The 26,274-nt window shown below is 40.7% G+C and overlaps 1 protein-coding gene across 1 annotated transcript in view; it reads right to left on the bottom strand.

The window, feature by feature from the left end:
* The window catches only part of LOC149318696 (ribonuclease P protein subunit p30-like), a 29,505-nt gene extending 3,533 nt beyond the window's left edge, over positions 1–25,972 (bottom strand). The window contains exons 1-10 of the mRNA XM_089510298.1: positions 25,876–25,972; positions 21,639–21,694; positions 19,741–19,797; positions 16,861–16,935; positions 14,838–14,909; positions 11,760–11,849; positions 9,370–9,486; positions 5,011–5,040; positions 3,953–3,990; positions 1,266–1,345 (exon numbers count right to left, since the gene is read on the bottom strand). Coding sequence (XP_089366424.1) covers positions 1,266–1,345; positions 3,953–3,990; positions 5,011–5,040; positions 9,370–9,486; positions 11,760–11,849; positions 14,838–14,909; positions 16,861–16,935; positions 19,741–19,797; positions 21,639–21,694; positions 25,876–25,957 — 697 coding nt within the window. The 5' untranslated portion in view covers positions 25,958–25,972. The remainder of the gene's footprint in view (positions 1–1,265; positions 1,346–3,952; positions 3,991–5,010; positions 5,041–9,369; positions 9,487–11,759; positions 11,850–14,837; positions 14,910–16,860; positions 16,936–19,740; positions 19,798–21,638; positions 21,695–25,875) is intronic.
* Positions 25,973–26,274: the final 302 nt, after the last annotated feature.

Raw genomic sequence — 26,274 nt, forward strand, 5'->3', positions numbered from 1 at the left:
TATGCCACTGCTTCAGACAACTTGCATTAGGTTTTACTTTCAATCACATTTCTTTTCATTCACATTTCACTATCTCACAAATAACATTTGAATGCTCTTTCAGAATAGGCTGCCAGCTTATTCTTGCTTGTAACAACTGCTACTATACTTCAGCCACTTTCAATGACTCCAGTAATGCTTGGAACATCTGCATTCCAAATAAAAAATCTTCTTAAAATGAAGGATACGAGTTTCTATTGTGCAATGGGTTTGTACTGTGCAAAAATCTTATAGAAGCAGCACTGGGAATGAGTGAGTGAAAATCTGGGGTGAAGGAGCAAACCCCACACTAGATTTCAGTTTTAGCCTCCCCAGTCTAAATGCTTGCTCTCATTTCGACACAGCTGAGCTTTTGACATAGCTGAGTTTTGAGAGAGCACACTGACTCGCCTTATTTTATATTTGTTTTATTGTTCAGTGACAGTTCCTATGCAAAATGCTTTTGAGTGTATTCACACTACACAATTAAAACAGCTTGATACTACTTTAACCAGCAAGGCTCTGCCCTAACAGATCTTAAGATTTATAGCTCTAATGCTATATTTAAGGATGCAAACAGATTTTGTAGCACCTTTGAGACTAAGTGGGCTAAATATGTTGCAGCATTAAGCTTTCGTAGAGTTGGGCTGCATTTGCAGTGCAGAAATTATCCAGTCTGACACCATTTTAACTGCCTTGGCTCAATGCTATGGAATTCTGGAAATGATAGTTTTGTGAGATATTTACCCTTCTCTGTCAGAGAGCTCTGGTGCCACAACAAACGACAGTTCCCAGAATTCCATATAATTAAACCATGGCAGTTAAAGTAGTGTCAAATTGGATTATGTCAGTAGTGCAGATTCAGGCTTAGTATACTTCCTCAGATGCATGGAAACATGAGAAAGACATTTTCCTATATTTATGTGTCTGAGTGTAAGTGTGTGCATGTGTGTGTGCACACATGCAGTAGAGCTCTCTAGGACAGCCTTCCATGTATGTATCTAAACTACAACTCTCAGAATTCCCTAAAATGGAACCATGACACTTAAGGTGCTACGAACAGGTTTCTCTCAAGTAGCCATATATATCCAGCAACTGAAGGAAGGGGAATGAAATTGTAAGCTATTTGCCCCACAGGAGATGCTTCCCTTTCCTCTTGGCCATATCACTGACACTTTTGCTATAACACATGCCAAAGTAAATTTAACTTGAAGGGCTAAAATCAAATCAAGTTGAACTCAGCTCACCTCCATGAAGCAGAACTGCACGGCAATTTGTTGAAACGGCTGCCTTGGCATTACCTTCTGAGAGTCCCAACAGCCACCCTCTGACATTTTTCATTAAGGAATTTCATGTAGAAGACTGGAGCATGGCTAAGACCCATTTCTTTATTGCAGGGCATGGGAGAGAACTCAAGATGCTAAGGGAGGAAAACTTTTATTGCCCCATGCACTTCAAACAAGGGTTCATTCTTCAAGGATCAGTTACAATAATACAGGAGCTCTTTCACAGCAATACTCATATCCTGTCTCTTTGTGGTGAGGTCTTAGGGCCAAGTCATACTACAGAATTATAGTGCTATTATTCCACTTTTAACTGCCATGGTTCCATCCCATGAAATCCTAGGGCTTGCAATTTGGTGAGCCATTAGAAAACTCTGGCCGAACTGCTAATCCCAGTATTTCATGGGATGGAACTATGGAAGTTAACATGGAAAAAGAACATTATAATTCTGTAGTGTAGATGGGCCTCTGCATGTTTTATTTATTAGTCAACGTGAAGGAAAAAGAAACACACTTGTTTATCAGTCAATAAGAGGAGGCTTTTAAAGGTATGGGATAGATGGGTGATAGAGAGATCAGGGAACTGAACCCAAAATTAGAGCAAGTCCAAGAGGCATCTTGACTCTGCAATGGACCTGTATTTTAGCTTCAGTTCCTCCAGACAAGAGGTAGGAGACAAATCAGAAAAGCCTGCCTGATAAATCGATTGATTAGATGATGATGATGATGATGATTATTATTATTATTTTGGTTTTAGTAGGCACAGCATTGAAATCAACACAATTCATGGAGCCAATCCACTTATTCTCTGGGAACAGGCATCTGATATGGCTTCATTTCCGACATTCAGAAGACGTTCATTATCTTTTTATCCATTTCGTACCTTTACACACACAGCCTTAACATCAGAACTGAATCAGCATCAACACATCTACAGTTGAGAAACTTGTGGTTCCACATATCTGTAGAAGTTTAAGACATTATATGCAAAATATTGGAAATGCATAAACATTTTTTTAAATCGCTAAATTAAGGAAAAGGTAGACTAAGTTTTAGGGCTTCATAGTTTTAGCAAATCGGCAGGTACTATCTGCTTTTGTCAAGGAGCATGGCATCATCAATAATAGCCTAGAATGATGGAAAAGTTACAAAGCTCATTGAAATGCTATAGGCTAACTGAAAGTCCTTTTCAATTGTTATAGAAATGCTGGCTAGAAAACTGTTGGGCAATTGTGTGTGCTGTGTGCCTTCAAGTTGTTTCCAATTTATGAAGACCTTAAGGCAAACTTATCATGGGGTTTTCTTGACAAGATTTGTTCAGAGGTTTGCCTTTGCCTTCCCCTGAGCTGACAGCATGTGACTTGCCCTTGGTCTCCAGTCATAGTCCAACACTCAAACTATGTCACAACTGCTGTCATTACACAATTACTATGGTGTAAATTAGAGTTGAAACCTTGTAATTGTTTTCATATTCACATGTATGGTTATGGTACCATTGTCACAAACACAGATGTCCTTAAAACATACCTTAAAAGCCAGGCAGCTGTACCGAGTGAAGGAGTTCAGCAGTGTTGGAGTTTGTAGCACTGAAGGACGACACATCCAGCTTACTCCTGGTAGTGAGCTGCAGTGTGACAAGGAGCTGTGACAAGACCCCACAGGGGCCTCTGCTTTTGCTTTTCATGCAGCTGCTTGTTGGCAAAAGGGACTGGTCATGTCATCCTTCAGTGTCTCAGACCTCCTTCACTCAGGACAGATGTCAGGTTTTCTGGTGGCTTTTCTGTGGTCAGACAAGACAATACAGTATAGCTACAACATCATAGCTAGGTGCCCCATACATTGCCATTATGCATTAGGGCATGGTTTTCCCACTGTTCTGTTTATGTATAGATCATATACATATATATTTTCTGTAACCTGTTATTCTCAATTTCACACTACCTATTTCATTTTGCTGTACCCTTAGGATCCAGGGTCTATAAACCTCCAGCTCTCCTCTGCCCTATAGCCCCAGACATTCCCAGGATGATCTGTTTTCCTCTCCCCAGACTTTGCCTCTCCCATATCCAATTCAGTACTTCCTCCACTTCAGGGTGGGGACATGTTGCCATTCACATGTTCCTGGACTTCATTTCCTATCAGCCCTAGCTGGCATAGCTTATTTGAAGGGATGATAAAAATTACAGTCCAACAACTGAAGAGGCACACATTCTCCACCCCTTCACAACTTGTTATCTTTTCCAATTGCTGGTAACTTTACCTCTTCTGTTCCTTTTGGGCTGTTTTGAGCGTCCATAGTATTATTACTGTATGGGAAAGTTATTTTTGTACTACATCTCCCAGAATGCCCAAGCCAACATTGTCATTCTTGCAGGTGGGGTTCCAAAAAAGTAATTTTCTAAAGTTCTGATTCAGTATACCATCCCACATCTGGCCACTGACAAACACTGATACTCCTGCCTCTAGATGTAGTATGTGGTTTCCTCCCCAAAGCACCCTTTCACCACACTCACAGAACCACTGCTATTTGTCAGCATTCTACTGCTTTGGGTTTACTTCTCAGCAGGAGAGGCCAGAACAAAGCTACATTTATTGTACTACCAAGCAAGTAAGGTTTTCCATTTTCTAACTAACACACTTGTAAAGGATACAAATTTGCCACATCATATGGACCACGTAGTTGTAGAGGCTACAAAAGAAAACAAAACCACAATTTATACAGATGTTAGACCATAAATACACAATTGTACACATGTATAATTGTATTGCTGTCTAGTCAAACCTGGGAGACTAGAGTCTAAATCAAACTTGTTGGACCAACTAAGGCAAACCCATTCAGTCAATGGAACTTATACAGGTGCTAACATACCAAACTTCCACTGACCCAATGGGTCTATTTTGTGGTTCATATTTTTAACTGGTTTTAATTTTTTTGATAGTTTAATCACTTCTTAATTTTTGTATTTTGTGAATTTTTAACTTAAAAAAAAACCCTGCTAGCTGAACTGAGTCCTGAACTGGGGGAAAAGTGATGGAATTATGATGATGGTGATGATGATAATCTATTCTAGTTGAGACTAACAAATGTATTTATGCCTTAGAGTGCTTCCCAGAATAGTCAGTTAAACACTTCTTTTATTTAAATGGAAACAGGTTACATCTTACAGTTATTTGTGTCATTCAGCATCAACATAGCCCTGTTTGGGAGTTCCTACAAAACCCAACAACAGGTCTGACTATAGTTAAAGGAACCTTGAGTTTGCATGAATGTGGGACAGTTTTGCTATCCCATCTTCCTCAGCAAGGAGTGATGGATTGTTGTCTACAGTCCGATGAGTGTCAGATGGGTTGGGAGGAATGAGATTTACAAAGTAAAGATGTACAGGAAAGTGACTTTCCATGCACCCTTTGAGCAGCTGTTTGGAAAGCTGGAAGGTACACTGCCTATACAAGAAAGGAAGGACTTTTTTCTCATTGGCTGAAGCAGCAAGTTGACTCAGGAACCTGTGGGGGGAAATGATACACTGATGGTCTGTAAGTGCTATGCAAGGCCCATGTGCATGCTACCAGAATGGAGTATGCAGAATGACAATGTGAAAATGCTGTCTTGTTAACAAAAGGATGAACATAAAGGGAAAACTTAAAATGGATTGTGAATGTCAGATGCCCAGCAAGTGTTATAGAATGACACACAGCCATATTCACTTACCCTTTCTGCTCCACTGGATAGAATGATATTCTAGAAAAATAATGAAAAATTATTCATTTTAGATGACACAGAATACTAGTCCATGTGACAGTGCTGAATACATTCTCTTTCTTCTGCCAAGACTAGTGCCTCCAATGTAGAAATCTATATGCTCTCACAAAAAAGGCAACCAACATGTGATCTGAGCAGCCTTCTATTTCTCATACTGGAGTGAACATTCATACTGGAGTGAATCTGTGCACATCTCCTTGTGCAGAACATCATGTATATTTGTCACACAAGCAAATGGAAGGAATCCTTGCAATCACTTGGGGGTGAAAGGAGCTCTGAGAACCTATCAGGATAAGTGTGGAAAGCAAGATTTTAATTACATTGAAATTAAATGTAATTAAATGGCAAAACTGTTTTGTGGCATGTAGAGAAAAAATATTCAGGATGTTGGGATGGAGCCATGGTAAGCCAAGAGCAGTATGAAACCTTCCCCAGGTTGTTGCCATAAATATGTTTTGGGTCACCTTTCTCATCTGTCCCAACCAGCATGGTCAAAGTTGATGGGAGCTGTGGTCTGAAACATCTGGAGTGTTGGGTTGGAAAAGGATGGAAAAGAGTTACTGCCATCCTAGTGGTGTGTCCTCCAGCTCCTATCAGTCTCACTATCACCAATAGCAATGGATTATGGGCCTTGTAGTTTAAAACATACGGGCAATTTCTTGTAGTCTAAAACATCTGGAATTCAGCTTGGAAGAACAGGGTTCATCTTTGCTCAGTCATGAAGCTCAGTCTTGAACCAGTCATTCTTGCTCTCTGAACTGTACTTCACAGGGCTGATTCAAGAATCCAGCAGGAAGAGGGGATACTGGGAACTATAGCCCTAGTTTCTAATTCTGTGAAATTCCATGCTAAGAAATTTCTGTAATCTAAATTATGGAAACAGAAAGGATTTTACATTTGAATGTACACCCAATTCCCCCATTCAGTCCTGAGATCTTACCCTTGCATTTAGAAAAGCTAGAAAACATTGTTTCAACAAGGAAGCTCAGTTGCTTCAGAAACTGAATTCTTCGGGAATGATTTTTTATGTGCCATTGCAATCACCTTTGGAACATTTATGATAGAATACAGACAACTACAAGCCTTTATCCAAATGCAATTGTAGCCCAACCATGGAAACACGCATGGCAAAACTGGATCTACATGTCCAGTCCAAGCTATGTGGCCTGGCTTAAAAACCCAATGGGCTGTTCATGTGGAGCTCCCTCTAGTTTTATGGTGCTGGTTTCTGAGTGCAGCTTCATGCAAGCAGTGGTTGACATCAGAGCTTGGAATTAATTAATTAAAAAGTTCAACAATCTTAAAATGCATATTTTTAATCATTAAATAACAAGAACATAAAAAAAGAAAGAAATTGAATTCTTCATGGGGCACCCCCCACCTCTCTATTCTTGTGAACCCCAGACGCACAGAGATCTGATGAAGCTTAAGATGGAAACAGCTGCTTGAGGCACCATTTGCATATCAAAAAGCCAGGAACTGAATTCTGCTCCTGAGACTTTTTCCAACTCTCATGTTTCTTGCTGTATTTCAAAAAAATGATGATGGGAGGAGGCTCTTAATAACAAGAAGGAGTTTTACAAGAACAGTAGAGACATGCTATGCCTAGAGCCTGGGAAAGTTGTTTATTTCAAATACAATTCCCAGAATCCCTCAGTTAGCACAGGTAGTGCCCATTTGCAAAAAAACCCTGGCAGAAAGGGAAATTAATCACTATTCATCTTAAGAGCATTGGAGGGGGCTTAGAAAGCTGGATGCAAGCAGAAAGCTGGCAGCATTCCTGGCCATAAGGACAAGAATAAAAGGAAATGGCAATTTACTTCTATATCCTCCATACAGCTTGAGGTTGTACAGAACTATGCAACATTATAGGAGTCACACCCATTCTTCAGGATATGGCAGCTTTCAAGACCATTCCTTTCAGCACAGCATGTAAGTGGTCTGGTACTTATCAATTGTGAAGTGAATCAGGGATATATTAAGACCAAGCATGCATCTTACTGAGACTCCCCAGGCACTGGGTTGTCACATAAAAGGAAGAGGAAAAGCACAAGAGAGTCTGATCAAGAGTTTTTTTGGTAGGCTGTTCAGGATATCCATTAAAGGATAAATCAGGGCAGCAAAGTAGGAAGGGTAGTGGTCTATTTGAGCCCTTAGCAGGACGTAGCATCCTCAAGGCAAGGACTAGGGTGGGATGGGGGCAGTCTGAAGCAAAAGGCTATAGGTACAAACACTCCTCCCTGAATTAGACAAGGGAACTTTCAGGAGAGAAGAATGAAAATAAGAGCCTTTCGCACTCTCCACAGCTTTCCCCTCATTCCTATATGGTTGTTATTTGCCACCAAATCAACTTCACCTTATAGTGACTTGATGACTGAGAGAGCTCCAACATTCACCAATAACCCTGCTCAGGTCTTGCAAAGTCAGGGCTGAGGCTTTCTTGATCAAGTCTATCTATTTATAATGCAGCCTTCTTCTTGTCCTACTGCCTTCCACTTTACCAAGCATTACTGTATTTTCCAATGAGTCATGCCATAATGATATGCCAAAATATAATATCCATTTAGTTATCTTCCATCTGGAGAAGAATTCAGGTGATTTGATCTAGGACCCATTCACTTGGCTTTTTAGGATTTCATGGTAACCACAGAACATAGTAACCCTTCAAATCAATTGATTTTCTTTCTGTCAGCTTTCTTCACTCTCCAGCTTTCCCAGGCATACACAGAAATCAGAAATATTATATCATGAATGATCCTGGCTTTGGTATTCAATTATATCTGTATAATTAAGAATCCTACCTAGTTCTTTCACAGCTATATTCTTAATGTAAAGTATTTTTACCTTGCTCTTTAGCCCTTATGGCCTCCACCAAACCAGTTTACAGACAGATAAAACTAATTTTAGGGAGTCCCTGCCCTCAAGCTTACTGTCTAAAAGAAATGACACAAAAGATAATGGGGATGAGGATGGAAGATAAAAAAGGACCACCCAGGTGCCACTTCTTCAAGTTAAATAAAGCAATGATGGGTAACATGTTGGCCTTTTGGGTGACAACATGTTACCCATCCTTGCTTTATTGCATCCCCAGAAACCCCAGAGCCACACACACACTCACTATTTTTTTTTTTTGTTAAAACATGAAAAGCCAAAGTGAATGTCCCCATGTGTCTTGTTTCTATTTTAAAAGTTGGAAAATAAGGAAACAGACTCCCAGACACTTCTGGTTTGGGTGGGAGAAGGTGAAGTAGCCCATAATGGATGTGGGGTGTGGAAAACTGGGCCCCAGATCCTCCAAAGTTGTCCACCAACTGCAAAAAAAGTCTCTCACTAACCCTGGAAGAGAGTGTTAAGATTGCTCCATACAGCTGAAGTTGTACAGCACTATGCAATATCATGGGAGTCATGCCCATTCTTCTGGATATGGCAGCTTTCAGGACCATTCCTTTCAGCACAGCATGTGAGTGGGGAAGAAGGCAGAAATGCTTCCTGTTCCACTTCCTGAAACCTCGCCTCGGGAGAGGCAAATGGTATTACAAAAATCCTGATTCAGGGAATCTGGAACTCAGAATTGGAACATTCCTTTTATGGCACAGTTAAGGAACCTCCAGGTGTTGTTGGACTGCAATTCCATCAGTTCTCATTATTGGCTGTGCCAAATAATTTCTAACTTGTGACAGCAGCAGCAGGTTTTCATTGGGTGAGTTGTGCTTGTATTTTTTATTATGTTATAGATGTGTTTTAAACAGTTTTAATTTTGCATTTGAAAACAATTGCTGTTTATTTATTTTTTAAAACATTTGTACTAATAGTTCTTTTAACTGTACTTTGTTTTAACTTCTCATAATCTGCCCTGAATCCTGTGCTGAGAATAGAAAGTATATAAATTAAAAAAATAAATATAAATAAACAGGCTGATGTGAGTTGTAGTCCAGAAACATCTGGAGAGAAACACGTTCCTCAGTCAAGTGCAAGGAAACAGCAGATAAGGAGTGGTACCCCCTCCCACTTGCATTCCTTTCCACCAAGGTGCAACCAAATCAATCAATAATGAGATCTCCTCCAGGATTTATGCTGTTTTTCAGGAATAAACTGAGAAAGTGGGTCAGAAAATACTGGCACCTTCATTAGAAACAGATTAGTCAACACAAGCAGACAGTATTTGCCAACCAACATGGTTACTATGATTGATGCAGAAAAAAAGGCTTGAGCCGCTGATACCAAAGACCAATAAGACAACTGCTAGTGGTTTGGGGGGCAGCGGCGAGGAGGACATTACAGGGCCAACGCTTATGTTTCTAATCTCACCTTTCCACGGCAGATTTGCATCAGGCTGAGTGCATTTGAAACCGTGTACCTTCGCATGGTTGAGTCTTTGATGGCAGGAACGTAAAGAAGTTCAAAGTAGATGCCTCGATCAATTGCCTTCACATGAAAGAAAAATAATCATAAATTGAAGGCAGTAAGACTGTCAAACCACACAACTATTGTTTATTATTGATGAGTTTTCCTCTCTCACTTCCCCTATAAAACAGAGGCGGTGCAGTGGATTGAACATCTCCTGAAAAAACAGTTACACATGCACACATGAGACTCTGGCATTTGTAGCATAAAAAGGCAACATATTCCTTGTTCATGCTCTTAGATTTCCAAGTCATAGGGTGTTGCCTTGTAGCAATCCCAGATTCCACATGTGTGCAAGCTATATTTTTAAATTATTATTATTACTTTAAAAAAAAGAAAGAAACCCCAACACTGAATTATGATTCCATTACAATAAGTAGCCCAAGAGAGCGTTGAGGCTTCTCTTGCCCACCTTTGTTTACATGTGATCTGAAAACTTCATGTATGGCAGCGGTGGCTCCAAAATCAGTGAATTCACTGAAGCTCCTGATCCCAGGTTTAAAGGCACTATTGGATGTGGCTAAGTGCTCTGCCCGAAACAGAGACAACACTGCATAACTCAGTGTACAGGCCAAATGTGAATTGAGAAGCTGGACAAGCCTGGTTAGGGCAAGCGATCACAGCCTTCAGAATGCTGTGGAGGGGCTTTGGAGGATATAACCTAGAGCAGTGGTTCCCAACCTTTGGTCTGCCTTTGTTTTTGACCTCAGCTCCCAGAAGCCCCAACCAACTTGGCCAACAGTCAGGAATTCTGGGAAGTGATATCCAAATCATCTAGAGGACCAACGATTGGGAACCACTGACCTAGAGACTTCTCTATGAAGAATTTGGGATTATACAGACCGCCCCAAAGGGCCCAGTCTGACCTCTGGAGAGCACAAAAAGGAGCCGTAGAAAGCAGCTCCTTTTTGCGCCCCCCGAATCATGCCACGGCCCCAATCTGGCCTCTGGAGAGCACAAAAAGGAGCCGCAGATAACAGCTCCTTTTTGCACCCTCCAAGCAGTGCCATAGCTGTGGCGGTGCAGCTTTATGATGCTCTTTTGGTGATGCGCAAAGTGCCGTTCTGTCAAGCCTCTTAGTTAGGTCAGTCAGAGAAAGCGTGAAGACCAGTTGGGAAGAGAGAAATTGATAAGATCTGAATAGGATTTTGGGAATTGATAATGTGGAAAGAGTTTAGCAAGTTCATGTGTATCTTAATTGTTATACAAAACATCGTTACGGTTTTATTTTCTTCAACTGTGTCTGACTCTTTTTGTTTAAGAAATAAAGGGAGAATTGGTCATGCTCTGTCACACTGAACCCATTAATTAACATAGCCACTTAACCAGAAAAGCAGTCTTCATGAGACCAGAGTACTGGAGAGATCTTGAAGGGAAAGGGACAAGGTGAGTGTGACAAGGGCCCAAGGGCTGCAACTGTGGGCCCAGCCTAGATAAGTGTTCCATCACACCAAGGTACTCCCACAGAAGGTACCCCCATGGAAGAGGGCTACATCAACTTGTGGTCCAAGTCACACCTCCACATGCACAGGGCCATATCCCCAATTGGTTCTTGTCAAATCTAAGAATTTTGCATGAAACAAAATTTGTATGCACTGAACCATCAGAAAGCAAAAGTGTCACTATCTCAGCCACCCATGAACAATGGTTTGGCTTTTGGAGTAGTTCAGATTTGGAATTCTAGATAAGGGAGACTCAACAAATAGTCTATAACGGTGTAGTTTGAAAGGATGCCAGATTTTCATGTAAAAACTAGATTCCCCCCCAATTAGGTACAACATTAGTTCATCCCAACCCAGAGGCCTCCAGATGTGCTTGACAACAAATGCTATTACAGTGCTACCTCGGGTTACGAAATTAATTCGTTCCGCGGCGCCGTTCGTAACCCGATAAATTTCGCAACCCGAAAAGGCGCTGGAAAGCCGCTAGCCGCCCGCTAGCCGCGCTTTCAGATTTGAATTTCGCGCCGAAAAAAATTTCGTAACCCGAAAAAATCTTCGTAACCCGGAACAGTTTTTTCCTATCTAACTTTTTCGTACCCCGGAAATTTCGTAACGCGAGCAATTCGTATCCCGGGGTACCACTGTATCTCCAGCCAGTAAGGGCCATGGGGTTTGTAGTCTAGCACATTTAGAGTGCGCCAGGATCAGAAAGGCTGACACAAAGCCAACACATTCTTCCAAAGTAGCTAAGTAGACATCAGCATGCAAGAAAAAGACAAAAGAAGAAATCCAAATAAAAACACAAATAAATATAACCTGGAAGGCATACAATAAATTTTCAAGCTATCTTACCACATTAATAGATGGTCTCTTGATGTAGAAGGGCAGCTTTTCTGTTACATCAATACACACAAGGTCTACATCTAAAGTTGTACAAGCCACCTGCATTAGAAACCAGACAATCATTTCAAAAGAAGTATTAGACCTGCAAAAGACATTCTCTCATAATGTTAGATGTTCTCCTGCAAGCACTAGCACTGCAGAGCCCTAAAGAAAATCACCCAGAGGAAAGCATTCCTTTTCTTTTCCCTCCATAACCTCTTTTCTTTTTGTTTCACTTTTTTCAGATTGTAAGTGTGAGAATTGGGACTTTCTTCTTCTTCTTCTTCTTCTTCTTCTTCTTCTTCTTCTTCTTCTTTTACTGAAATACAAGTTGCTCTGAGAATTTTCAAGCTGTGGAGTGAGGCATAAATACTCACTCAATAGGGGCACTGAGGTCTACTATAAAAAGTGTGGTCTGTTGGAGACCAAACTGCAAATCTTGGAAATTCCTCTGGTATTACAAAATACAGTAATGTGCTTTCCTACGATGGCTGATATGGCCATTTTCAGCATAGCATTAATATTAGCCAGCAGACTTAGATACGAAACCCCCATACTGAATACCAACATAGCACATCAATGATCAATGCACATGGCTGACAACCCATTGTGAAACTACAATGTGCAAAGGAATGAGCATTCACAAGTTACTTTGTGTACTTTAATGCACTACAGTCTCACAGGCACAAATCCATTGATGCTGCTATCAGCTGGATGTGACCATTGCACATAGTGCCCCGACACAAATAATATTCCATGTGAATAGCACAATTTCTGCTTGTGTATGCCACTAACAGGATGCCAATACACATGTATGCACACAGGAAAGGGGGTTGTCAAAATACAAAGTTCTTAATCAGCCCAACATCCAAAGTCTGCTGCTCTCAAACCAGGCAAAAGGAAGACTAAATCTTTGAGCAAAATTGTCACAGTCTCCAGCTTCCAGGTTTAAGGAGCCAAATGGTGCTTGCTGTTGGAGGGTTAGGAATAGTCAATCTCTAATGTAATTAGAATTCAGCTATGTTAGTCAGGAAAATCAGTATGCTAAGCTATCCTAGAATCATAGAATCATAGAGTTGGAAGAGACCGCACGGGCCATCCAGTCCAACCCCCTGCCATGCAGGAAATCCAATCAAAGCATCCCCAATAGATGACCATCTAGCCTCTGCTTAAAGACCTCCAAGGAAGGAGACTCCACTACACTCTGAGGGAATGTGTTCCACTGTCGAACAGCCCTTACTGTAGAAGCCCTAGAGTGTTTTGTAGCACCTCTGACACTAACTGAAAGAAAGAAGCTGTTAGCATAACCTTTTGTAGATTTAAGGCTACTTCTTCCAGCTCATGCATTTGAAGAAGTAGGCTCAAGTCTATGAAAGCTCATGCTAGCAGCTTCTTTCTTTCAGTTAGTCCCAAAGGTACCCTAATGCCATTGTCCCTCCAAACCTATAAATGAAAACCACAAATATGAGTGGAAAGTCTTATAACCAATTGGGTTATAAGTGTAGACAGAAGCCTACATCCACTGCTAGTGCCAATTAGAGTTCAGTGTATCACTGGAATTTACAAAAAATGATTATTTACCAATCAGCAATTGCTTCAGTAGGTCTGTTATAGCTGATGCAGGTCAGCTCTACCAGATTACCTTAAGCAGGTTGTGTTCCAGAGAAACTGGGAATTCTGACCTCCCTGACAAAACATTCAAAGTCAATTATTTATGCAGTGCTACCTCTCCCCGAGCTTCACATAATACTTTCAATCTTACAAAAAGCTTAAGCAGTAAAATAGTACTATCTGCAAGGCACAGATGAGAGACAGAGAAAGGAATGAGCAACATTTCTAATCCTTGCCCCATGGCAGGTTCAGGTTGCTCACCAGGTTCTACACCAGGAGTGGGAATTGTACAGCCCTTCAAATGTGGTTGAATTATAACTCCCAGAAGTCCTAACCAGCATAGCTAATGGTGAGGAATGCTGGAGGATGAATTTTAATTAAAACTGGAGAGCTGTGTGACTCTCACTCCATTCTACAGCCAGAAAGAAAGTATGACTAATTCCATTCTTCAAATCTCTGCTACATCATTCTTTGTAACATCAAAAGGGAGAGGAGGCCTCAACCAAGGGATAAAATCAACAGCACAAAGAAGGCAGGCCTTCTTAATGGTCTTCTTACAAGGCCCCTGTCCAGCCCCCAAAGGCCACAACAACACAAATTTAGGAAGAAGTTCCAAAATGGAGAAACTCCCCCTCGCCGCCCAGAAATCTCCAGGAGGCACAATTCTCCATGTTAGGGTTATTTTGGGTCATCTTCACATTTTAAAAGCCTTTCTAGTCACTTCTGTTTGGGGGGGGGGGGGTACAGTTCATGGAGGCGTGGGGGCTGGCAGAAAATGGGGTGGATGCAGCCTGCTGGCCTTTCATAGCTGTCCAACCCTTCCTTCTCATCCTCAGAAATGCAAAAATAACCCTAACCCTACAAGACTAGCAAGATAATTATATCCGAACTATAAAAATAATAACCCTACAAGTTTGCAAGATAATTATATCAGAAAAACACTTTCTGTAAAAACACCATGTTCTTGCAGGAATCAAAATGCTACACATTCACAGAGGAAAACAGAATCCTCATGAGTAGGAAATCATGCCCAACTTTACATTTGCTTCCCATAAAATAGGCAATTCCGCCACCTAGTGGAAATAGGATTTTAGTCATACTACAGGGACTACTCCAAGAACTAAAATCAAAAGTACCCAGTTAGTTACCATCCCAAAGTATGAAGTTAGTTTCAATTTGGTTTGACAGAATTCAGGGTTTTTTAAAAAAATATTTGGGATAGGAAAAAATTCAAGATTTTAAAAGAATTCAAATATAGGAGAACTGATACTGACAGAATTTCTAAGCCCAGGGCTTTGACTGGGTTGAACTCTTAGAAATCTGGGTTTGAATCCCTGGGTATTAAACCATGTTAGATCTGAGCATGGGTTCCTTCTATGTTACTGCAGGAACATAGTCCACCTTTCATCGTCTGGTTCAGATGTTTCTTAAACTTACATGGAAGAGTTTCCCATTCTTAGGAAATGCAGCAAAGATGTCATAAAACTTTATGTTTGGAGATGTTGATCTCTAGGTGAAGGAATAAACAAAAGAGAATATAGGAAACTTTGATTAGAATATCCAGATTAACACAAAATAATGATTCTGCATCCAATTGTAAAGCTCAACATGCCAGGCTCATCAGTAATTTACACAGTCCCATGAGCAGTATTTGTAACTTTTTCCATCCAGCACTGAAGCTGTGGAAAAACTAAATTCAATATTTCAAATATTTCTATGTGGAAAAGAGTCAATTAATTCCTCATTTTAATTGTCAAATTTGTCAAAATTCATAGAAAACAAACACCCAGAACTTGGAAAAGTTAGTATTTTGGACTACAACTCCTAGAACAACGCAGAAGTTGTAATCCAAAAGTCTGACAAAGCTGCAGCTGTAGGTCAAACAAGTAATGTTTTCAAGCTCCCCTAGTATCTAGCCCATTCAAAATAACATTAAAGACAGAATAATTATGTGTCAATTATGTATTAATGAAAAAATACCAGAGTAGGACTTTTAACATCCTATGACTGAAAGCTCATCTAATAGTTCTGAGAGAAACTAGTGATGGTCAGTATTCCAAGTTATCGATAAAAGAATTCTTGCTCATTTTCAGCCTGGTGAATAGTTCAGTGGCATGAATTTAGACAGGGGAAATACAAGCTTCATCTAAGAAGTTGCACAAATGGTAACAATAAACAAGAGAGAATAACTGCCAAAAGTAATTAGTATCTACTCTTACAGAAACATCCAGAAATACCATTCCTTATTCTCCACAGATCTTCCAATGCTTACTACTAAAATCAAGAATGGTATTTTTGCAAACTTCTCTAGAACCAGTTATATCAAATTCTTTCTTTAAAAATGGCTTTAATTGAAGATTTAAAATGGGGATTCTTTTTGCTGAAGAACTCTATGGAAGCCATCTTCACTCAGTGTAATGTAAAGACCTAAGTATACACTCCTTTTCTAAGAAGCAATGGGACAAATAAAAGATTCCAAACAAGTGTCTCCCCTAACACACAAAATCAGATTATTGATTAATACATCCATTACAGTGCTTCTATTAATAGCTAGATGCAAATGCTTTAAGGAGTTTAATACAGAACAGGGTCAACCTGGAAGTAATCATTTGTCTGGGACACATAAATACCTCTAAATAGTCAGGTACTAAGGCTTTTATTATTTTCGCCCTAGACTGCAAGTATGCAATTTGTTCCACAGATGATTGGCAGGTGTATTAGCCTTCATTGTAGACCAGAACTCTATTTTTGTGGACATTTGGAAGAGTGGAAGAGTAACCGTTATTCACTAATCAGCTGGAATGTTTGAGTATAACAGAGATCCACCAGTATTTTCAGGCTCAGCCCTACTATTAGGCAGGATGGTGGTAGCAGCTCAGGTTACCACTCATGGTCTCATGAAAAGGATGTATATTGTTAGTAACTACTTCTTTTATTATTGGCATTACACACTCCGACACTAGGGTGAGGGAGCAAGAAACTTTCTTGGGCTGGTCCTGGGCATGTTTATCTATGAACATTTTGATTCGTTTTTAATAATAATAATAATAATAATAATAATAATAATAATAAAACCTGGGAGCCCTTTCTAATATCTGGTGAAAGAGAGTTCTCCAAATTAGCAATGCACAGTAGTCCACCCTTATCCGTGGTTTCACTTTCTGCAGTTTCAGTTACCCAGTCAAAATATATAACGTAGTTCCCCCTTATCTGTGGTTTTCCGCTCTGTAGTTTCAGTTACCCATGTTCAATCTGAAAACTTCGCATGCATAGAGCATGGTACTATCTTCCATTTTAGGCATCTACTAGGGATCCTGGAACACACCCTGTGGATAAGGAGGGACTACTGTATTTCTGGGGGTTGAGGAAACAATCTAGCACTGTGTAGCACAGCAGTTTCCAAACCACCAGATGACAGTGGCAATTATGATGATGTAAAGCCCTCTGTGAACAAACTTACCAGAATGTTGCAGTGCGATGGATCAGAAGCAACAAGCGTCAGCCTTGATAAAATCTTAATTGGCTTGGATTTCCCCTGCAAAACAGAGAGTATGAGAAAAGGAGTGAAGCTGAAACCTAGGCAACAGGCCTCCTACTCATCATTAGTATAAAAATTGAGAGCGGATACTGTGTTCAAAATTGGTGCCTACACTAATCTCTTGTCACCACAGCAGCAAAATGTATCTTTGGCCTTTCTTTAATTCATAAGAGGTGTTGGAAATTGAGGTCTATTTTCAGCCAGACAAAAGAGTTAGAACCATACTGTTCCTAGTCAAGTAACAGCCCTTATGCAACAGCCCCTGCCAGTTCAAGGGCTTTTTATTTCATGCTCTGGAAAGTCAATTAGTTTTCACTGGTACAGTGAAGCACTCTACTTGTTTCCTGCAGGCAGGGCCCACTTCTGGAGACTTCTCTGACCCCTAACTTGCAAATTAACGGCTTGAAAGGAAGTAGTTGAATGATTCTGCTGCTTACCTTATTTTTTCTCACTGCTTATAAACAATGGCTGTAGGATTCTGGAAATTATAGTCAAAATTTACTGCCCAAGCTGGCTGGGTAATTCAGGGAGTTGCTGTCATAAGTTACTTTTCTAACCTCTGACCTTCTTTTCCTACATACTTCCAGATTTGACCTGTGTTCCAGATTTCTAAGATCTTTACAGGTCTCACTGTTATGGAGAAACACCTTTTGGGGTTATATAGGCAAGTTTAAGTTTGCTGTTCTTATTCTAGTGAATAATAACTTTTTAAGAGGGCCCTATGGTAAATTAACCACAAAAGATATGAAATGTTAGCCCTCAGTTCATACACACAGGGCAATTTAGTCCCAGCAATACCCACATTAGCAGCAGCAAAGACTTGGGAAGTATTTTTTCTGTGCACAGCATGACCTACCATCCCAAAACACACGTGGTCTTATTTTATATCAGAAGCTAAGCAGAATCAGGTCTACTTGGATGGCAGATGTAGAGAAAATATTGGACTCTCCAGAAAGCTCTAGGAAAGACTCTTGCATGAAACCCTGAAAGCTGCTGCTAGTCAAAGAAGACAATACTGGGTTAGGTGGACCAAGAATCTGACTCATTATAAGGCAGCTTCTTAAATTTGTATGACAGATACTCACTCACATTAGCTTTGGATGAGATCTGAATTACACATGCTCCATACAAAGCCTTAATCATGTATGTCTGGGCACATTTAAAAGCATTTAAACATGTGTGCTACCTCATTAATGTAAAATGGGTTTGCACTGCCATATAAAAATATCTATTTTGCCTATGCTAGTAGTAACAAGATGAAGTCCCTTAGAAAAAGAAAAAAAATGCATAAAAAGTATACATTTGAAAATAAATCTACACACACATTTTTTAAATAATGTACGTAAAATGTTTTAGTCAAAGTTGTACAAAATGTGTACACTAAAAAAATGTCTGCCAAAATATTTATGCAATGCAAATGCTTGCCAAAAATGTGCCCCTTCAGAAAAAAATATACTAATAAACTACAGTGGAGAAAGGAAAGAAGAATATCATAATTCAGTATGGAACTGGCATGAGACAAGATTGTTGGTAGGATTCTGAGGAACACAACAAAAATATGACTGAAAGCCACATCTTAAATTAAACAGTATGCCAACAAGACTTGTAATATGTTTAAGCTTCTGACGTGCCAACACTACACACAAATTGGCCAACACAGATAGACAATATATTCTAACATACAGGGAAAACAGTAGAATTTTAGTTTTTTATGCAGCCTAGAGTATGGCTAATTCAAGTCTTAGGGAGTACATGAGAATGAGAAGGTGCAGCTAACATGGGGAAAACTTAATCAATGCCAGTGGGGCATTTTAAGGTCCTTATCTCTCTCTTTGCTTGAAAGAATACAGCCATGGCTTAACAGATATTCTGGAGCTGAGTTAGTGCAATTGCAAGCCTATGTTTACCTTGAAGTGCCCTTAGACTCAATAGGGTAGACTTTTAAGTAGACAACTGCAGGATAGCAGGGAGAGGGAAAAGTGTATTTCACTATATTCCAAGCAGCTATGAGAACAAGGGTAGAGGCTTTAGCATTAGAGATATTTTGGCCAACAACTATGGCTGGAAGGCTATTCTGGGCTGAGCTGAAGTGATCTGTAGCTCCAAACATCTGGAGGCTAAAGGTTCCCCATCACTTATGTATATTCTTTAATCTGGGACTGAGGGCTTATCGGGAAACCAAATGTAAAACCTAACTAACATACCAATGCCCCACAGGAGGTAGCATTGAAGCAACAGCAGTCAGAGGTGATGGAACAGATTTATGTTTAAAACAGAACGGCCCTTCCCAAAACACAGATAAAAAGCTAGTATATCAGAAAGCCAGCATGGTGTAGTAATTTGTGCACTGGACTGTGACTGTGGCGATCAGGGATCAATTCCTTGCTTGGCCATGGAAACCCCTTGGATGGCCTTGAGTTAGACACACACTCTCAGCCCCAGAAAACCTCATTATAGGGTCACCATAAGTCAAAAAGTCACACAGCAACAACAATATCAGGAAGCACACTGGCCTAGAATCAATGCTCTCAGGTAGCCTAGCCTTTGGCTGGTGAGGCTTGTTTGTTTTTACATAGGGGAGCATATTTTTCGAAAGTGCTCCTCCCACCTGCAGTCTAAATTTGTTCTGACTACTGTCATGCTTCTGACTGTTCTCCCATTTCACATCTGCTGTGTACACAGACTATGACTTAGGGCTTAGAAATTCATTGGAATTTATTTGTAAGTAAGTGAATGTAGGGTCACAGCTCTAACAAGGCATTTGAAATTAAGTTAGACGTTACAAAATGCACCTGGACATACCTGCACAAGAGGCAAGGTTGGAAACAATTCGGCAGGAGAAATTGGCTTGACAATTTCCTAAAAACAAAAACAAAACAAATATCAATGAAGCACATTTAATAAATATAAGGAGTAAGTAAGCTGAATAAATATATAAGTCTGTAAGTCTATTTTTTAAAAAAGAATTAGATTTTATTGTTCTACCTTCATTCTCTTTCTTGTTTCCACCAGCCCAGAGCCACTGAACAACCTAAACTGATAGTTTACAAACTTCTCCTCATATACCACTGTAGACACAAAATGTGGATGACTGACCTATCTCACTCCCCTACTCCTATTTCCCCATGTATGTTTTTTTTAAAAAATCTTTGGCGGATCAAGAAGCCATGGCCAGAATCCTGTTGGGAGGTTAAGTCATCATAAACCAACTTACAATCACATAAAGTTCAATTGCACTGTTTCACAATGTTCATATTGTCAAGAGGGGAGACATGATGTAGCTACACCACTAGTGTCACCACACCAGTGTGGCCAGAATCATGACCATTGTACAATGGTTCTGGTGCATGACATGTCCCCACTGTGCAATGGGACATCTTATGCAGTGTTCTATTGAGCATCACTGCAATTCACTAACATAGCTGTGTATCATGTCAGTGACATAACTCCATGACTGTAAAGCTCTGAAGTGTAATTTCTGATGTTTTTGTTTGTGAGCTACCTTGGGTCCCTTTCTGGGAGAAAGGGAGCATAAAATGAACTAACAAAATAAATAAATATGCAGGAACTTGGCCTAACAAAGATATCACTGTTGAGTCAACTGAAACGTGCTTTATTATCAACGTGGCCACCTCTGCATTTGTACGAGCTTGGTGAAATCACTTTCCTGGACTACATGTCCCAGAATCCTCCATCCAGCATGTCCAGTGGCAGGAAAGGTCTGGGAGTGGTACTCTGAGGGAATCATAGAATTGTAGAGTTAGAAGAGACCGCAAGGGCCATCCAATCCAGCCCCCTGCCATGCAGGAAATCTCAATCAAAGCATCCCCAAAAGATGGCCATCCAGCCTCTGCTTAAAGACCTCCAAAGAAGGAGACTCCACCACACTCTGAGGGAGTGTGTTCCACTGTCGAACAGCCCTTACTGTCAGGAAGTTTCTCCTAATGTTGAGGTGGAATCTCTTTTCCTGTAGCTTGAATCCATTGTTCCAGGTCCTGTTCTCCATAGCAGCAGAAAACAAGCTCGCTCCCTCCTCAATACCACATCCCTTCAAATATTTAAACGGGGCTATCATATCACCTCTTAACCTTCTTTTCTCCAGGCTAAACATCCCCAGCTCCCTAAGTTGTTCCTCATAGGACATGGTTTCCAGACCCTTCACCATTTTAGTCGCCCTCCTTTGGACACGCTCCAAATAAATTTTCCAAGCCTTGAAAATGTGTATGGGGGAATGGGAACATACTTTAGGATAATGCTGCTGAGACACGGCTCTCCTTCCATGGCAGTACAGTTTCAAAACATTTGTTTTCTTAATTCAGCACAATTATCAGTTTTGTAACATATGTGATGCAGCCCTATAACAAATCTAATGGTGCAATATTTCTTTTTCTTTGAAGGATATGCAATGTATTCCCTTCCTTTAGTGCTACAGAACTCATTTCCTTTATTATAAATAAAGTGCAGTAAACTGGTTCCATACTCTCCCAGCAAAAATTATCTAACCCATTAGACTTCTACATCACTGGTTGCAGGACTGGAGCTAGCACATTACACAAGAAATTACTTCTGCTGTCTTCAGAATGAGATGATCTATTAAAATTTCATGCTGGCTGGGATGATGGAAGCATTAACCCAACATCTCTGCACGGCATCAGGTTGTAGAAGGCTGCCTTATAGCAGTGTTTCAATGGAAGTCTTACCTTTTTCTTTTCTTCATAGTCCACAACATAATTGATTGCTACAGTTGAATAGCCAACTAAAAATGAAATTACATAAATTCAATTATTACCTTTAAAAAAAAAGATAGCCAAGAAAAGTTACCTTCTTGAACCTTAACTCCCAGAATCTACAGAAAATGTAACTCATGTGATTTCTGGGTTGTCTATCATCCTAGCTATGGACCGCACAAAGATATCATTCTGCTGGTGATAGGTTCACCTTAGGGTCCCCATAAATCAGAAACAACTTGAAGGTACATAACAACAACATAGTCTGCAATTATTATTACAGTACCATATCGCAGATGGGAATATGTGTGCATCCAAAACAAAAAGAGAGACAACTAACCTAAGACCTTGTTGGTAAGTTTATAGTAGATGAAGTGATTCTAAACCAGGGATCTGTTTCTTGGACCCCACAATAATAAAACCTGTCTCAGGCCAGCAGTACCATTAGATAGTCTGGACCGGGTGCCATAAGACAGCATGTTTTGGGTATTGTGAGAGGGCAGTTGTGGGATTTTCCACCTACAATGCCAATATAATGTGGGTAGCTTTGCATACTATGAACTTTGACTTGGGTGAGTGAGGAATGAGCAGCCATTTGCTGCTATACCTCAGATAGCAAAATGATTTAAATCTCCCTAGCTGTCTGATCCCCTGTGTTGTTACTGTTGTTTGCTTTCAAGTTGTTTTCAATTTGTAGGTAAATCAAACACAGAGTTTTCTTGGTAAGATTTACTTTCCTTTGAAGTTGAGAGAATGTGACTTGGCATACTCACTCAGTGTGTTTTCATGACCAAATGGTGATTCGAACCCTGGTCTTCAGAGACCTAGTCCAACATCCTAACCACTACACCACACTGGCTCTCAGAATACTACCATACCATTCACATCCAATCTCTGGTATTCATAGGCTAAGCAAAATTGGTTTATATGTGGATAAAACACAACCACAGAATTCTAAAGATCTTCAGAAAGGGCCAGGAAATAATCCTGCCTGAAACCCTGTTAACTCATTACTGCCAGAGTTCAGTCCTGGGCAAACATATCCTCCAAGTGTCCCAATTTGGCAGGGATGGTACCAATTAATCCTCTGTCCTCCCATACATACATACATACATACAGTGGTCCTTCCACATTTGTGGGGTATGGGGATCCGGACCCACATGAAAGTGGGGGGAAAATAAATTAAAAAAATACTACACCCATCTCTCCACATTTGCGGTTTTGACTTTTGTGGATCTGATTACTTGTGGATTTTATTAATATGTTTTCTCTAGGAACTTCTAGGTCCTCCAACACAACTCTATGGTCAACTTTAACCATAAGTCACACTTAAGGATGTAGAGATTCCAGGAGACACTCTACTAGGTATCTGTAGCTCCTCCAATGCAATTCTATGGACAGTGTCTGGCAGTTGTTGACCACAGAGTTGCACTGGAGGACCTAGAGATTCCTAGAGAGGTGTTCTCTCAGGTTAAAGCATAGTGTTTGTTACTGGTTCTTCCACATTCACGGGGGTCCTGTGCCCCTAACCCCAGCAAATATGGAGGGACAAGTGTATTTTTTTTTACCCAAGAGAACACCTATCTAGGAATCGCTAGGTCCTCCAGTACAACCCCGTGGTCAACATTTTAGAGATTGACTACAGAACTGTATGGGAGGACCTACAATCTCTAGGCCATCCATCACAACTCTATGGTCAACTTCCAGCAGAGTTGCACTGGAGGACTTAAGAGATTCCTAGAGAAAACATATTACTCAAATCCATGAATGAGCAAATCCACAAATGTAAAAGCCGCAAACATGGAGGGATGACTGTGTGTGTGATACTTTTACAATATCCCAGTTTCTTTCTCTACTCCCATTTTCCCATTTGTCCTCAGCTTACCTTCTTTGCAGTAAACTGAGTGCAAAGTACAAAAGTAGTTTCCACGCAATTCGCTCAGTGGGAGGAGAGAGGAGAAGAGAAGGCAGAGTTCTGCCCTTCCCGGGAGGCTCAGACTGAAGTAAACTGCTGCATCTTTTCCTGTGTGTTCTTCCCCTTCAATAACATGCCAGTGATTGCGAACATATGGTACGCGTGCCAGAGGTGGCACTCAGAGCCCTCTCTGTGGACACATGTGCCATCGCCCCAGCACAGAGTTTGCCAGAGTTTGTTACTAGAAAGTCAGAGACACGGCACTTTGCAATAAATAAGTAGGTTTTGGGTTGTAGTTTGGGCACTCGGCCTCTAAAAGGTTCACATATGCCAAAGCATTGGCCATGCTTTTCATCTGTGAAATGTTAAAGGGTATGGATGAGATGGGCCAAAGGTCTGACTCAGTATAAAGATGCATCTGTACTGTAGAAATATTGCTGTTTGACACCACTTTAAGTGCTATAGCACCATCCTATTGAATCCTGGGATTTGTAGTTTTACAATGTCTTTAGCCTTCTCTGCCAAGGAATACTGGTGCCTCTAAAAAACAAACTACAGGTACAGGATCTTGTAGGATGGAGCCATGGCTGTTAAAGCCATGTCAAACTGCATTATTTCTACAGTGCAGAGGCACTCTTAGGCTGCATCTGCACTGTACAAATAACAAAGTTTGACACTGCTTTAACTGTCATGGCTCCATCCTACAGGATCCAAGGATTTGTCCTTTTGTGATATATTATTATTATTATTATTATTATTATTATTATTAATTACCCACCTCTCCCCTGGATCGAGGTGGGGAACAACAACAATTAACAAACAACAAAAGTTAAAATATATCATTTAAAATACACATCCATTCAAAAGGACAATTAAGATATAGATATATTAAAACAATCCACTTTTAGCCTTCTCTGTCAAAGAGCTATGGCACCATAACAAACTACTAATCCCAGGATTCCATGGGATGGAGCCATGGCAGCACAATGACCATGCACCTTCCTTTTCCAGGACATGTCCTCCATTTCATCCTTGTATCCAGGAGGAACTCCAAAACGCTCTCCACTTTGAGCCTGACTAAGCAACATGAACTGAATATTTATATGCGTGAGCTTTTTATTTGGTCACATCCTACGTTTTTCTTGAATTCCCTACATTCTGCGGTGCCTTGTCCTCCTTTGTGGTGAGGACATCTGAAAGCTTGCAACAAGTATATTGCACATATCGGTTGGCCAATAAAGGTATCACTGATGGATTTTTGTTTTGTATTTGTTAAATGGCCAACACAGCTGCCCTTGAATGGTCACCTTGGTGATGGCAGTTAAAATGGGCTCAAACTGCGTTAACTCTGCAATACAGATGCAGCCTAAAAGGCGGCTTCTTGCATTACAGCAGCACAGCAAAAATTCAGCTCTGTCCCTTAAGGCGCTTATCTGAAAAGCACACAGGAAAAAGAAGGGAGAAGTTCTGGGGGAAGGCTATTTATTGTTATCTATATTAAGGAGCCAAGGGTCCTTTAGTGAAAGTTTGTTGTTGTCGTTGTGTTGTGGTAGAATGGTTAAAATTCAGAATTTTACTTGCTGAGAAGTTAAAGTTATAGTGCTAAAATGAGAACAAAAATTGTTATTCAGGTCATGTCAAATGTTCTGTTTTGGAATGTAAACAATTTGGAAATGGCTCCTAGCTTAAAATTTTAACCCAAATATAAGGAAGTACTGTATGGACTGTTTAAGAACAGTGAAACAAAACGTACAGATAAAAAATTGATTGACGGGGGATGGAGACGTAGGCTAGGATATCCAATGAATATACAGGGATGTGAATGTTCAATTCAGTGTAACCAATGAAAATGAGATTTGTAGTTCACTTTGTTCAGAATGCTAAAAAAAATCTTTGTTCACTTTGAACCCGAGGTCCCAGAATTTGGAATATGAATTTCCTCTGGGAACAACGCTGAAGCTAAATAAACTATGTTTCCCTTCCAGTCGACTCCTTGGTGTCCCTGATATATCCTAGGGTTTAAGATCATCAATAATCTATAACAGTGTGCCTCCCAGTCATTTCCGACTTATGGCGACCCTATTATGATGGGGTTTTCTCGGCAAGTTTCTTCAGATGCCATGGCCCTCCTCTGAGGCTGAGAGAGTGTGCCTTGCTCCCTGGTCTCCAGTTGCCTCATACAACGCTCAAACCCTTCCACCACGCGGGTCCTCGGGCTCCTTAGGTTAAGATGGCGGGGCCAAAAGGGGGGCAGAAACCCAGCCCCACCCGCCCTCCTTCCCCCTCTGGACTCACGGTGGGCTGCGGTCTCCACCAACTTCTGCAGCGACTCCTTCTCCGGTAAGTGAGGGATGTTCAGATCTACGAAGGCAGCCATGTTGGAACCACGTGGGAAGCCGGACCAGAAGGAGGACAACGTCCCCGCCACCGGTGCATGCTGGGAACTGTGGTTTTCCTTCCGCCAGCCCCGCCCCCTCCTGCGCCGCCAGTGGCTTTGTTCTACCTGAGGCCCAGCGCCGCCGGCATCTCTCTCTCTGCTGCCATCCTGGCTGGGAGGGAGGGAGGGAAGGAAGGGGGGCCAGTGGCAGTGGATATGTATATAACACACACACTCTGTGTATACTGTATGTATGTGTGTATATATATATATATATATATATATACACACACACACACACACACACACACACACAT

This window comes from Sceloporus occidentalis, unplaced genomic scaffold (assembly GCF_023333645.1).
Source record: "Sceloporus occidentalis isolate IW3139 unplaced genomic scaffold, rSceOcc1.0.p SCAF_2, whole genome shotgun sequence".
Classification (NCBI taxonomy): Eukaryota; Metazoa; Chordata; class Lepidosauria; order Squamata; family Phrynosomatidae; genus Sceloporus; species Sceloporus occidentalis.